Source organism: Montipora capricornis, chromosome 2 (assembly GCF_036669925.1).
Source record: "Montipora capricornis isolate CH-2021 chromosome 2, ASM3666992v2, whole genome shotgun sequence".
Classification (NCBI taxonomy): Eukaryota; Metazoa; Cnidaria; class Anthozoa; order Scleractinia; family Acroporidae; genus Montipora; species Montipora capricornis.
The window spans coordinates 58,737,025-58,752,158 of record NC_090884.1 but is presented as its reverse complement, the minus strand read 5'-3'; the positions used below and the strand labels follow the sequence as shown (position 1 = coordinate 58,752,158).

The window sequence follows — 15,134 nt, the reverse complement described above, 5'->3', positions numbered from 1 at the left end:
AAATTTGCTTAAGACACGCCTAGATTGGTTTCCTTTAGGGGTTAAATTCAAAATTTCCGACGAGCATCCCCGTCTGTTCCATATGGGAGTCCCCCCCCCCCGGGGCTTCTATCAACTGGACCCGGTCCTTTGCTTTGCCGCCGGTCGCTTTGCTCTTTACTTCAAAAAATCCCCCACGTATTTGGCGGCTTTCTTTGACGTTTATGAGGTATCACCTTTTATGAATGAAAATTTTTGCAGTCTGTGCGACTTCCTTGAAACAGTGGTCATCTGAGAAGACTGTAACAATATCATCAGGTTTCTTAGTGATGAAAACATGCGCGCAAACAAGAGTGAGGAGTATATGAACATTGCACGCCGAGACGCGACCAGCGCTCTTTAATTTTGCTTGCTCACACTTAAAAAACAAGAATCAGGTAAGCTGTGAAACTTAGAGATGCTGTCTCTCTTGTACTCTATGTTGCATTTTGATTACTTTCCACACTAAAACCAGCCAGCCGCAAGCTTCAACGTCAGTCCTTGCGCGCCCATTTGTTGTTCGACTTTTTGACAAGCAAGGCTGTGTTGAGCAAGGACTGGTTAGGCAGCGTCAGACGCCTTTTTGTATATCAGTAATTGTGATAGGTATATTAGTATATACCAGTCGCCAATTTGACGTGCAATGGCAAAGGTTTTGAAGGTCAGTGAATGTGAAATGTTGACTAGAATCAAATGTCCAAAAGATAGCGTCCAAAACTGACCCATCTGCACTGAACTACAATCAGCATCGTTTTTACCATGTTACGGGCATAGTTTTCACTGACCAATATTCCGTCAGATAGGCCGGGATCTGAATCGCAGCAAATAGCAATTCTCCACTGAGTCTTTCTGGTGAAGCTTGCATCATGACGCCCTTACGCCCTTTGCATGGCGGCGCTCCAAATATTGAAAATCGGTCATTTTTTTTCCTGGCCGGCAATTGATAAATGGTTTCTCTTGGGGATGGGATGGTTGTAAACTAAACTGCAAAAAAGTGTAACAATGAAACTGTTACAGTCCCAAAAAGTGAAGTTTTTAAAACTAATACGGATGTCGTGATCGTTCATATACAAAATCTGATTTTAAAGTTCCATGTTAATCGCATCTTTTCCAAGCGAATAATTTTTATAAATACTAACCAAGGTAAACAACAGGATAATGACGTCTTTGGCTAAGTACTCGGCTATGTCGCGTGGATGAGAATTTAATGGAATATTAAGAGATTTACAAGCAATGGTATGATCATGTTTTGACGGGTTTCTGAAACTCACTGGAAAGATCGTGGCGTAGTGGGTAATCATGATATCGCAAACTGATCAAGTGAACGGTTTTCTTCTCGTACACTGTATGTTCAGTGGACGGGAAGGCACAGACACCATTTCATCGTCATATCATATCATATATATCTTTATTTACCCTCGGATTTTTAGAGTAGCTTGGTGTAGCTAATATCTCCGAGCATTTGCCCTCCCAACCATGATACATCACAGAAGACAGCCGGACCACAACACCGGGAACTACATGCCCTTGAAATAAATGAGAGTGCAAAAAGGTTCTCCAGTTGTTCAGATGAAATGATAGTTATAATCAACTTATATGTTTCTAGCAAAACTAGCAGAATCACGGTTGAAAAGAACAGCGACGACATAATGATGTCGGAACCGTAAAGGTCTCAAGATAAGTAGCGGCAATTCCTAAGTTTCTTATCTCCTTTCTCCTTTTGGGGAAAAGACAGGAATCAAAACTCTCCACTGAACCTGTTCTCTTGCTTTTACCTGCACTTCACCGCGACAACACGAGAATAAATTACTTCCTTTCGGCGATTTTAAAGGGAAATCATGCTGGGCACCTTAGATTTTTTATAAACTTTGCATTGCCATTATAATATAAGCTAAGACCTCGACATCCCGACACACTCATTCGTTCTCGCCTGCTTTGAAAGAAAACGCTTCATATTTTGCCTAGCAGGTTTTTTTTTGCATGCGCTACTTTGTTCCATTTTGCAGTGCCACTTCGACGCCATCTTGAATTGTCTCATTTGCACAACGTTTTGATAGATCTTCTCAATCTCTTATCACCAATAGCTCGTCATTATACGTCATAAGAGATCCCTCTAACAGCAAAATAGACCAAATACTTACATCGAGCCCCTCTACCACGCGACCCAATATAACTAGTAATAGTTGACACTACAGCTGCCCCGGCTGTTAAGTATAGTTGTACGCAGAATTTGACGTGTCCAGGGCCTAGGTAAACTGAGGAAGGGCCGTCTAGAAACGGAGCAGGTTTAGAATAAGGTAATTGATGTTGAAGCAAGAAGAGACCAAATCAGTACTGAATATGAAAACCTTGGGCGTTGCATAGTTTGGTGTCCTTGAAAATGTAATGAGTAGCCTAAACTCCTAAAGGCGCTGTTACACTGTGAAATGTTTCGTGCAACTTGTTTCGCAATGTTTTGGCGACACTGTGGCGGGACAAGTTGCACGGAAACATTTTACAGTGTAAATTAACAGCGCCTTTGATCGTGGCGGAATAATTGATCTCAGTGGCCTCACTGTCTTCATTTCAATTTCCCTCGGTAGGGAAATCATAGACGTCATAGACGTTTACACGATCATTTACAGATATCATAGACATTTACGTTTATCGTAGACGTTTAAACGATCAGACAAACACATGAAACTCAAAAACTTTGCTTTGGTTTATCAAACGAGTCAAATCAAAGAAAATAAAAATGACCAACGCAAGCAAGACTCGCAAGCGTTAGCCCTTCATCATAGCGAATGTAAATACAGCGATTGGGGTAGTAATGCGCCGGGCCCCCTAAGAAAGATGAAAAGCTAGTTGCCTGGCAACGTCCGTCTGAAAGGATAATTCCCAAAAGAAGATCCTTGGTTATCAAAGGCCTTCCGAACAGATAATTAAACGAAAGGTTCAGCTGGGTGCCCCTTGGGTGCAGGGCGCTCATCTAGGCTCTTGATTACGCGAAGTGTCCCAATGGTTTGATGACTCGATAAGTCATGCAACATCAGTCATCATGCACCTCAAATGCGTCCATGCAACTATAGATGGCGGGAATAGATAGGTAGTTTAACTGGGAGAGTTTTATCTTCAAACTTTCAAGAGATAAAGTTTAGAACCAAATTGCCATTCAAATTCTATGTTTTTGGGGTGTTTTCGATGTGGACCGATGCGCAAAGATTGTCTTCAAATTATCTTATAAAACCTTTCACTCTATCAGGTCTCTTGTCACTTTTAATATCTTGAGGTCTTCTGAGACAATTTAAAAGCTGAAAAAGGGTTTAAGTTTCAACTATTAGAACCAAATGGGACATACGCATAAGTATTCAGATATTTAAACCAGCCATTCTGGAACGGTATGATAGATGTAACCGCCATATCATTTATATCTGTCACGGTATTAATTGTTGCTTCAATTCCTTTTCGCGCCCTAGAAATTCCAATTCCATGTGAAAGTCAGGTAAGCACTCGGGCTTCAAAAATCGAAAGTTTCGGATCCGGAAGTATTTACAGAAAAAGGATTTATTTTGATTATCATTGGTATGTTTCCAGCTCTCGGGCCATTTGTAATTGAAACCACAAAAGTTGTACGCCTGAATGATATTCTACCGCTTGAAGGATTGAAGTCATTCAGATCTTAATCTAAACAAGTGATAATTTTCCGACCAGAAAACCAGAGATAACCTCGAAGTTATTTATCTCAGAGCAACAGCAAAAAGAACTATGGTCAAACACCGATAGATTCTCTAAACCCTGAGGCCCTGTCCATACGTATTCCGATACTTCGAAAACGGAGATGTTTTCCCCGTATATGAAAAAATCTGACACTTAACGCGAATATAGTTCAAAACCACTTAAACATAGCATTGTTAAACGTATTTTAGTATTTAAACGGTAGATATAGGCATATTTTTATCCCCTGGAAATTTTTCATCTGTTCGGATTTCCTAGCTGAACGTGTAGTGATCCGAAAAGTATAGGGATCAAAACTTACCTTTTCGAAAATTTTAGCCAGAAAAAAGGCTCCCGAAAATTCTAGGTGACCTTTTTAGGGTAAAAATCCGTTTAAAATGAGCATTTATACCATTTTTTAGATGTTCGAAAGTCCTAGGACAGGCAGGCAAGCAAGAAATTTTACAACAAATGTTCCGAAAATTCTAGATCTCCGAACAGATATTTTCCGAAAATTGACGTTGGGTGCCCCTGACGTAACGTTTGCGAATAGTATTTTCCCGTTCGCACGAATCGAAAACGATAACCTCCACCTATCGCTATCACGAGCCTTTCGAAAATCTACGTTTTCACCTGGCCGCACGAATACAATAAACCTCCGTTTTCAAAAATCATAGTACACTCTACACTCTTTATTTTAGAGGGCCACAAGTTTATTCAGGCTCCGGCTATTAAATGCTCACCCTCATGAAATAAGACTTTACTTTACTTTACTTTACTTACTCTGGAGACCGTTTACAAAATCCTTCATTTTCGGTGACCGAAATCGCCGAATTCGGGTGGACGGAAGGAGAAAACGAAGAGGAAAAAAATCTCCGTTTTTTTAAATATCCGGAGGTGTGTGGACGGGCACTGTGCTGAAGTGGTTCCTGTTTGGATCTGCCGAATTAACATTTTTTCCTGCTGCACAAAATTTTAGACTAGCCTTATAAGGAAGATGTTAACCCAAACACTTATTTTTTTCTCTGAGAATACAGATTACAGGCGATTTCCGTCTCTTTTACCACAGCTCAAACCCCTCAAGCTGTGGTCGCGTACCCCTCCCCTGTGTAGATATCCTAGTCACGCGAATATACCGCAAGACTTGAGTATGCGATATAATTATATCTTATCACCAATTAGAATTCCAATTTAATAAGGTTTATCTTATCTGGTGTTTAGAAGATTTGATAATCGATAGGGTCATAGGGCGATTTTGTGGTCAACACTATCGGCGAGCTCGAACTTCAAGCGCCTGTGAAAAGATTCATGAAAGTTCTTCCTGTTCCTGCTGCCACGCTGAAACAGATTCAGAGCAATTGGGTGTGATTTACAACAATTACAACAAGCACAAGCACAATCAACATAAGCAAAGTTCAGTGGAGTCTTGATCATTATAATCTTTTGTTAGGACAACAGACACTATTATCAAAGAGTTAACGATCTTCGTATGTTGATCGTGCTGCGTGCGACGCTAATGAAAACCAGTCTTGATAGCGCAGCTCTTTTAACTTGAGTAGAACTTCCTTTGGGTAAGGAAATTTAGAGGCTTCATTCAGTTGTACGTATGCATGGTTGGATGGAAACCGCAGTTGAAATTCTCGAAGCTGGGCTGTCTTCATAAAAGGATAAAAGTTACTTTGTGTGCCCTTCTCAACAAAAACACATTCAATGTACCAGTCCTTTTCTAAGGCTTATAGGTCGATCCCCCAGGTCGATTCGGTACACGTAATTTGTTCTAGTGGATCGACCAGACAACAAAATTCTATTTTTATATTTCAGTCTTGACAAGTTTTGGACACTTCGGTAAACAAAGAAAATCCGAGACCTCCAATTCCAAACAAAAGCAGCGTGAGCCTTTTTCTTGTTGTGTTATTGACGCCGCTGTTCATTCATTCCAGACCTCAGGTCATGCAGTTGATTATTAAAATAAATGTATTGCATAATATATGTATTAAAGGCTGCAGGACATACAGTCAAGTGAGAAATGTGTTTCAATTTCCTCTTATCTGAGGCGTTGCCCTAAGTTGTTAACCTCGCAAAGCGAATACGTGAGGGATTTCCGTTTCCTATGGTTTTACTGATTCATTAAAATGTCAATCAAGAAAATGAATTTCCTAAAACGCCCATTAAAAGTTGTTTATCTCGGCTGGCGCGAGACTCGATGCTTCAGCATTTTCAGCGAACAAGGTGATTTCACTTTCGTTTAATCAAGATGCTCATTGAAGCAGTGTCAGCATTGATGGAGCTTTCGTGTGAATACATAATTACCCACTGGGATGAAAAAGTGAGATATCATCTGACAAATGGTTTAATTTTTCAATCAACAGGGTCACAGCTTCATCTACATCTGTTCATTTCGTCCAGTTCAGATTTACTGATCCCTAAAGGCCGACAGTTTATCGACTGAAGCATTTGCTCGTTTTCTCAAGCAAAAGATGGTAGCGCAAAAAAATAGTGAGTTTTATGCGGTATTCCTGGTTCTAATAGTTCACTTTTTCTTAAACGTGGATGTTGCGTTAAGCAACAATGCGTTTTCGAGGGAGGTCAAGGCCGCCGAAGAAGAAGAAAACAGACACCGCGCCAACTGCGCCTCAACACGCCGCATAAAACGCCACACTCATGCACGTTTTCCGTCTTCGCCACCGACGGGGTCGAAATTTGGAAAAGCCTTGCGATTTTTCGGCAACGAGGTGATCAGGTTTTCCGGACCTGTCAATGTTCCATCTCACCAATTCACTGTGGATTTTTGGATGAAACCAGAAGGTGGCCAAAAGTCGCCGGTTACCGTCCTAGGAATTTTCGACGATTGTTCGTCGGATATGAAAGATGGAGGCTGGGAAGTAGGACTTGTTGAGGCAAGCGCGGAGCGAAGTCTAAGGGTTTACTTTCGGTTGCGCACACAGCGATCGGATGCGGAGACAACCCTCGTTTCTCCTCGTAGCGTAGAACCAAATGCTTGGCTTCACGTCGCTGCAACTTACAGTGGAAAGAGCATGAAACTTTATATCAATCAAGCAAAAATGGCGGTTTCCTCTGACCAAACTGGTCACATTTTCGCCGAAGGATTCCCCGTGTGCGAGCATTTAGAAGCTGGGGGGAATCACTCATCCGGCGTGTTTTTTCGGGGAACAATAGACGAAGTCCGATTGTGGTCCGTAGCAAAATCGCACGAGGAAATCAGCGCGAAAGTTTTTGCTCCCACCTTGGATTCTGAGACTTTCCTCGAAATATACGAAAGCTTTTCAGGGAATGAAGAACTTTATAATCGCACTCCTAAGACCACATGGGTTGCAGTAAGAAACAAACCGGAAATCATAGAGTCAACAATTCCTGGCGACGCACACGATCTTTCCATTCTAAAACCGCCATGTGGGACAACAGTATGTGATAACCCTGAAATCATCAGAAGTTATATGAAAAATACACGCCTGCGAGGTAAAAAGGTCGTGAGATATCGCGTTGTCAATATTTTGGAGGATAACGGCACAAACCCCATGGTGACGAAAAAGCAGATCAAACTGCAACATGCTTTGCTAAATAAAGCTTTCGCACCTTACAACATCACCTTCGAAGTCAAAGAACATCAAATACGCAATACATCTTTGCGACACCGCACTGTAACTTACAATTGCGAAGCCAGAAAAATCGGCGACGGGCACTGCAATGTAGAATATTGTCTGCACAATATTACGGGGAATGACGGAGGCGACTGTGATAAACCTCAAACCCGGTGTGACCCCGACAAGCGCGGAAATGGCAAGTGTGACCCGGAGTGTAATAAGTATTACAACGGCTGGGATTTTGGTGACTGCTGCAATGCAAGTATTACCGATGTGTATAAAACGTGCTTCGATCCGTCGTCCCCCAACAGGGCGTACATGAGCGACAGGGAATACAAATCTCTTCTGAATTTAGACAATCAATATTTCTTGAACGTTTACTTGGCTGAGTGGAGTAACGATGATTTGGAGGGCGTAGCCACGTTCCCGTGGGAGAAAACCGTTTACACCATCCATGGTGGCACCATCTTGAGTCTGACCAATTTCGGTCGCGAGCACCACTCGAACGCCCTTGTTCACGAGTTTGGTCATGTGCTAGGCCTGTGGCACGTTCACCATGGAGTCTCGGAACTAGATTGCACCGATGATTGCGCCGAGACATTTCCTTCTCTCGAGCTGGGCGATCTGTGCTCCGACACCAACCCAACCCCCGCTAATAACCTCTGCCGGGATCCACTTGTTGATAGAGAAAGCTTCACTTGTGGAATAAAGAAATTCTCGAACACGCCTTACAGGAACTACATGAGCTATGCAAACGACTCTTGTACGGAATCTTTCACAGAGCAACAGGCTGCCAGAATGCACTGCTACATCGATTTGGTCTACCAGTCTTGGCAACACGCCAAGACTCCGCCTTCCTTTATCCCGCTCCCTCCACGCGTTACTTCCAAAACGGAGAATGGAGTTAAAATTGCTTGGATTCCACCTTTGGGAACCGGTGGCGCAAACGCTCTCAATGGTTGCCACGAATGCCGCGAAGACAGGGTTTTCAAGCAGTATGCAGTGTCAGCGGAGTCTCCAATTCCTGCCAAGCCTAATGGCTACTGGTCTCCGCATCAGGCTATTGGGGCCCCGGATGCCGAGCCATGTCATTTAACACCTCAGGCATGGAGCCCTTTCTCGAGCACGGAACTTTGCCCAGAATGCTACATCGAGTTTGGATTCAAAGAGGCTGTTATCCCTACGGAGCTGTCTGTTTGGGTGGTGTGGAACGCTAAAGCTGGTGTCACTAACATCCAACTGATATTTGAAGATGGCTCAAAACAGTCTCTTGGTGACGTCACAGCTCAGTGTGATTCACCACTCACTATGGCTCTGAGAGTCAACAAGCGAGTCTCAAGGATTCGCATTAATGTCAAAGGATCGACTGAAATTGATGCCATTCAACTGACGTCATCTATCAATCATCCAAACTGCCTCAATTGTGAGCCTGTAGAATATTTAGTTACCAGGGAGCCTCCATTTTTCTCTGGAGAACCTCAACGAGTGGAGAAAACCAGGTTTGAAGACAGGTATGATTAAACAGTATTTAATCCTTATATCCTCACCATAAGGCTTTCGGTTTTTTTTCAGACCAAAAGGAGTAGAAAAGGAAGTCAACCTTCAAGACCTTTCAAAATCTAATATAAATATAGTCGACACATTTTGGCGAAGTTCCTTGTCGCAACAAACCTCCCAAATGTATCTGGAACACACAAAAAACAATAAAATCTTTAGTGTCTTGGAAGTGTATTCGCGTTTTTCGTTTTTACGATACAGTCATATTGTTTTCATATACAGAGACCCGTGCGAGCTTCGAATGCTTGGTTTAGATGTTATTTTTGAGCGCATTATTCATGGTGCAACAGAATGACGAATTGTTATTATTTTTAACAGTCATTTTAATCCCGGCAAGACTTACACCTACAGAGTCCAAGCTGTCACAAGTGTTGGGCTTACAGGCCCACCCTCCCCTCCCCTCTCATATTCTTCCTATAAAGGCTTCTGCGGAGACGGCATAGTGGACGAGAGTATTGGAGAAGAATGCGATGATGCAAACGTCAGAGACGCAGACGGTTGTAATGTGCAATGTAAGAAAGAGGACGTGTTTCATTGTACAGGTTAGTGACTTACTAAAATCCTCTACAAAAAGATAGACTAGACTAAGATCATGTCCGTACGTATCCGTATATTTTCGAGAGATATTTTTCTGGGATTTTTTTCTCCGGTTTGTTTCCCATCCACACGAATACAGTGTTTTCACTCACTGAAGACAAAGACTTTTGAAAACGCTCACCAGATTGTAGATTTTTTAAAACGGAGGTTTATCGTATTCGTGCGGACGATTTGAAAATGCCACGTGTGAACGAAGATTTTTTCATATACGGAGAAAAAATATCCAATTTGATGGTTAGCGAGTTGTGCCCTCTTCAGTCAGCCTCAACTAAACTATCAAATACTCCCATCACCATTTTTGCAAAAAAACGAGACTGGATGTGTAAGCGGGCGTTTGATAAATCTACGAGGCCTGGCAGAGCGCTTGCAGGTAGATCAGCGATCACGACCCCAGAGCTCTTCTCTTTTGCGCATGAATGTGAGAAAGAGACGCTCTGGGGAACCCTGAAACAGTGAGGCGTCTTCTCATTTGTTTTCGTGAAGAACAATGAAAAGCGTCTATGATTGGTGCATTCATGTTAGGACGATAAATGAGCAGGCGCAGTAAGGTTCAAAGAGCCAATTTTTGGCTGTAAGAATCCTACGGCGCATGTTCTCCTACATAGAGTTTCCCAGTGCCTCGAGTCATGCGCAGGTATAACTCTGGTGACGAGAATTGAAGATCGGGTGACTTGGAGATCATAGAAAATTTTGTTTTTCATTGGTTGCTTTGGTGTTTTAGTTCGCACGCACTGTGATGGACAACGTATGCCTATGCCAAGCGTTCTAAGCGCTAAGTTGCAAGTGACGGGGGACTAAACATGTTTTTCCAACGCGGCGTTACTTGAGAAATGTTTGGTCTCCAAGCCGCGGTTTTATACTCACGATTTCATCCGGCCACATCTCTTCAAAATTTCCCAGCAGAAACTGAAACAGCATTTCTACGAAGTTACACAAGAAAATTGGAAAAAAGTGTGCATACGATTTATCACGAATACGATTTTAAAAAGCACTAAAAGGAGCGTTATAAGGTTGTTTTCGTCGTATTTTTTTGTATCCGAACTGGAACGTACACCGCAAAAACTCCTTAGAAACGTTTGCTCTCAAAATGAGATCCTTGATATAATATTTCATTGCAGTACCCGGGTATTCAGACCTGCGAGCTATTCAAAAAAAAAGTCCAAAGGTTCCACAAAGAACCAAACTTAGTCATCACGAGTGGTTAGAAAATATGTCCTAAATAGGCGCTTTGTTTGAAACTTGAAAGCAGTACAAGGGTTCTCATGCGGATAAGCAGCTAAGCTGATAGTAGTGTTCTTTAAATAAACTCATCGTGTGCTCTCACGCACGTTCCAATAAACCACAAAATAATTCTCTTAAGTTTCAACGTTCTACCCTTCATCATTACCTTCAATACTTAGATTCTCGTATCGCTTAACAGCGCAAATTGTCCATGGAAGGACACATTTTAATGATAACCGATTATAATATGTGGAACTTAAGTATAGCAACAGTTTTCTGGTGACAAGTTTCAGATCGCACAGCTTAATGCTTGGGACACTATTTCGATTGCAGCGGGCCTATTTCAATTACAGCGGACGAGAGACGAAACATGTTGACTTAAAAATATGATGCATTTTGAAATGTCATTTTGCAATCATTTTCGCACTGGCATCAAAAAATATAAAAGAGATAAGACTTGTGGTTTTAGCAATGAATTTGCGTTTGCTTTCACTTATCAGGAGATAAGTTTACAAAAGAAAACAAAATCCTTTCCGGCATCCCCGGCAAAGTAATCCGATGATCTCTCGATAACCCTATTAATTAAATCCAAGACCCCCTTGTATCACTTCTTATTCTTTGGAGCAAACAGGTTTGCAAAACTGAATACCGCTAGACAACCTAGTTTGTATATTTTCTGAATATTGTTGCCCTCTGTTTATCTTTTGACCAGCATAATCATAAATTTCCATTGTAAAACATTCAGTTACTACACGTCAATTTAGAACACTTATTTTGAGATAAATATCAGTTCATCCGCCCAGTTCTCCCGGCCCTTATCACCTTTGTATACGTAAACATGCCGGAATCAGACGCGGGTCAGTTGACAGCTGGCTGTCTTAATTACTGATTTAGGGACACTGTCACGGTCTGCGCATGCTCGCGCACAAATAGTGATTCAGTCTCCTCAAGAAAGCAAAGAAGAGCAGTCGAAATACCACTACGGCATCTATAATGAAGAGAAACTTTTTAAGACGTGGATTCATGAGAAATTCAACGTATGATGTAATCGAAGTGTAATCCGTTTCACCATTAACAAGGATCGAGGTTCATTTCTAGCTAGTAACTTAAATGTCAGAGACTACCACATCATCGTTGTTGATAAACGTTTAATATCTTCGCTCTAAAATGTGTACTTGATTATTTTGAAGAAAAAGCTGCATTTAGATAAGAGGAACTGTACTGGTTGTGTTAATTTGTTGCACAAATTATAGAACCGCATGCGGTGAGTAAACAAGGCTGAATTTCTTTCTCTCCTTACCGTATTTCGACTTTAAAGTCGTCTTTTGGAAATAAATGCACTCTCTTTCAGCTTTGAAATGGCATGTTAACCTTGATAATATGTTTGGTATATCCCCGGGGGTATATCACAGAGGGAAAAATTGTATGTGTGTGAGCGCTTGTACGGCCTACTGTGTTTCCGGTCACACTTCACGGAATTCATATCATGATATTTGCGTTCCCTTTTATTTCTTGGACTCGAAATCATCGACAATAGATAAATATGCATTAATTTAAGTCTAAAAAGCGAAATTGAAAGTCGGTTAAAATCTCTGGGTGTGAGAAATACAAACCGTTTTCGCAGGCCTTAATCGTTATCTTCGTTCGTCCGCGAGCAATTTCGCGCGAGATTTATATTGGGCGCGTAGCAAGCTGCGATAGGATTGTAAATCTCGAGCGAAAACCTAATGAAGAATTTGCTCGTAGGCTATATCTTCGTTAAGAGATTGATAGAACATACAAATTATTCCTCAGCGATTTCTCTAAAATATGTCTCTGAAAGGCACAAAACACCTTAAACGCAGACAAAATAGTTTTCAAAGACTTTTCATTTAGCATTAAGAGGAATTTCATAGCTTTCAATTTTTTTTTCTTGCATTTTTCTAAAGTTGTTCGCATTTAGATCTGCAAATTGCAGTTCATTTGGTTGCAATGATCTTCCTCGGCCTGCACGAGTTCAATAATAGGTCACGTGCAATATCGTTGTTCATCGTTTTGTGTCTACCCAATCTGTCACGAAACAATATTTATAGTAAAAGTTAAAAAGTTTTACAAACTCGGAGCTAAAAGTTAAAACTTATGAAATATTTCGTCCGTTTTTCAACCGGACTTCATCAGTCAATGATGTGGATGTTAAAAAGATGAATTTTAAAAAGGTTTTTAACGCCTCTTGGGGGTTAGAATTGTGTCATAGATGGCTGCTAAGTCGTAACCATTGTCTCTGTTTAACGCCGGTTTCGTAAGTTTAATTTGAATAGCTTCTTTTATCCTGCGTTTGAAGGTGTTAACTTCGGTTGATAGTACTTTTGTCTTATTTGGGTCCACCGAGTGGCCCTCCAGGCGACAATGCTCGTGAATAGCTGATGAACTTCTTGATTGGTGTTCTTTTACTCTGATTTCCAGAGAGCGGGCCGTTTCGCCAACGTACTCCTTGTTACACTTCTCACAGTGGATCTGGTACACAGTACCGCATTTCTTGAGATTGACAGTTGTGTCCTTGACACGTACCAATTGTGATCTTAGAGAATTGACGGGTTTATGAATAAGTGTAACCTCGTGTGACTTGAAAGCACTTTGCAGGCGTTCCGAGATTCCTTTGATGTATGGCGTTGATGCATAGACTTTCTTCTCGTTTTGAAGCTCTTCGGTATCTTCTGTTGTAGATTTTGGACGTGGTATTGTTAGCATCCATTCTGGATAGTTATTCATTTTTAGAGCTTGCTTGACGTGCTGTGTTTCTCTAGTTCTGTCATCGTTTTCCGTAACCAAGGTCTGAGCTCTCAACATCAGGGTGTTAACCACAGCTCTTTTGTGTTGTAGATGATGGTTTGATTGGAAGTTTAGGTACTGGTCCGTGTGCGTAGGTTTGCGGTACACGGAGATCTTGGTAGAACCATCTTGGTTAATACTCACACAGGTATCAAGGAAAGGAATCCTGCCATCTTTTTCTTGTTCCGAAGTGAACTGGATATGTTGGTCAATGGAGTTTAGATGTTCTGAGAAGGAATCGACGGCGTTTTCGTGAATCTTGGCCATCGTGTCATCCACATATCGATACCACATAGTTGGAGGGGTGGGGGCGGTGTCCAGAGCTCTGCTCTCGAACTGTTCCATGTAGAGATTGGCCACTACAGGGGAAATTGGAGACCCCATGGCGGCTCCTTTCTTTTGTTTGTAGAATTCACCCTGGAATGTGAAGTATGTGCTCGAGAGGCACATCTCTAGTAGAAGAGATAATTGGGCGATATCTAACGGGCATCTATCCAGTCTCTGGTCACTTTCCAGTTTGGCTCTGACAACCGGAATGGCTTCATTGATCGGAATGCTGGTAAACAGTGAGGAAACATCGTATGAAACGAGTTTCTGTCCAGGGGGTACTTCAAGTTCTGCAATCTTGTTGACAAAGTCGTCACTGTTGACGATGAGATGACTGTTTAGGCCAACAAGAGGTTTCATAATCTTAGCAAGGAACTTGGCAGTATCATACATCACGCTACCAATGCTCGAAACTATTGGCCGTAGCGGTACGTCTTTCTTGTGAATCTTGGGTAGCCCGTAGAACTTTGGGACATTCTCTGCTGTGGGGCACAGTTGATTGTAAAGATAATTAGGGATTCTCTCTTCTTTGCGCCACCCCTTCAAGGTTTGAATGAGTTTGTTTTTGATGGCTCTGGTTGGGTCAGATGTCAGTTTTTCATACGTATTGGTATCGTCTAGAAGAGCCTTCACCTTGTTGTGATAATCTTGTTTGTTTAGGATTACCGTAGTGCGCCCTTTGTCCGCTGGTAAGATTACAATTGAATCGTCTTTCGCCAGAGCCTTAATAGCTTCCCTTTCAGCTCTGCTGATGTTTGATCTTGGGGGTTTGCTCTTGCTTACGATTTTAACTACTTCATTTCTCAGGCTCTCGGCTTGGCTTTTATCTTTTAGTTGATTACAGGCCAGTTCAGTGGCTGCCACGATCTCATCAACTGGGATCTTTGATGGAGTACTATCAACCGAAGTTAACACCTTCAAACGCAGGATAAAAGAAGCTATTCAAATTAAACTTACGAAACCGGCGTTAAACAGAGACAATGGTTACGAATATTAGCAGCCATCTATGACACAATTCTAACCCCCAAGAGGCGTTAAAAACCTTTTTAAAATTCATCTTTTTAACATCCACATCATTGACTGATGAAGTCCGGTTGAAAAACGGACGAAATATTTCATAAGTTTTAACTTTTAGCTCCGAGTTTGTAAAACTTTTTAACTTTTATTATGCTTCCGGAGCAGGAAACAAATGTTTTTGATTGTAATATTTATAGTGATTTTTTGGGGTCACGTTTTCAATAGGAGAAGTGTTTGTCTAAAGCCTTCACCTCCCCTCCACAAAAAATGTGGGAGAGAGACTTGAAGAATGGA

General features: G+C 41.6%; 1 protein-coding gene across 6 annotated transcripts in view; it reads left to right on the top strand.

Annotated features, from left to right (window-relative positions):
* The window catches only part of LOC138028780 (pappalysin-1-like), a 43,024-nt gene that overhangs the window by 15,818 nt on the left and 12,072 nt on the right, over positions 1-15,134 (top strand). For 3 of the 6 annotated variants that reach the window (XM_068876421.1, XM_068876400.1, XM_068876435.1), the window contains 2 exons: positions 6,081-8,824; positions 9,189-9,412. In XM_068876421.1, the coding sequence (XP_068732522.1) occupies positions 6,189-8,824; positions 9,189-9,412 (2,860 nt within the window). In that variant the 5' untranslated portion in view covers positions 6,081-6,188. The other 3 variants (XM_068876430.1, XM_068876415.1, XM_068876408.1) reach the window with 3 other exon arrangements.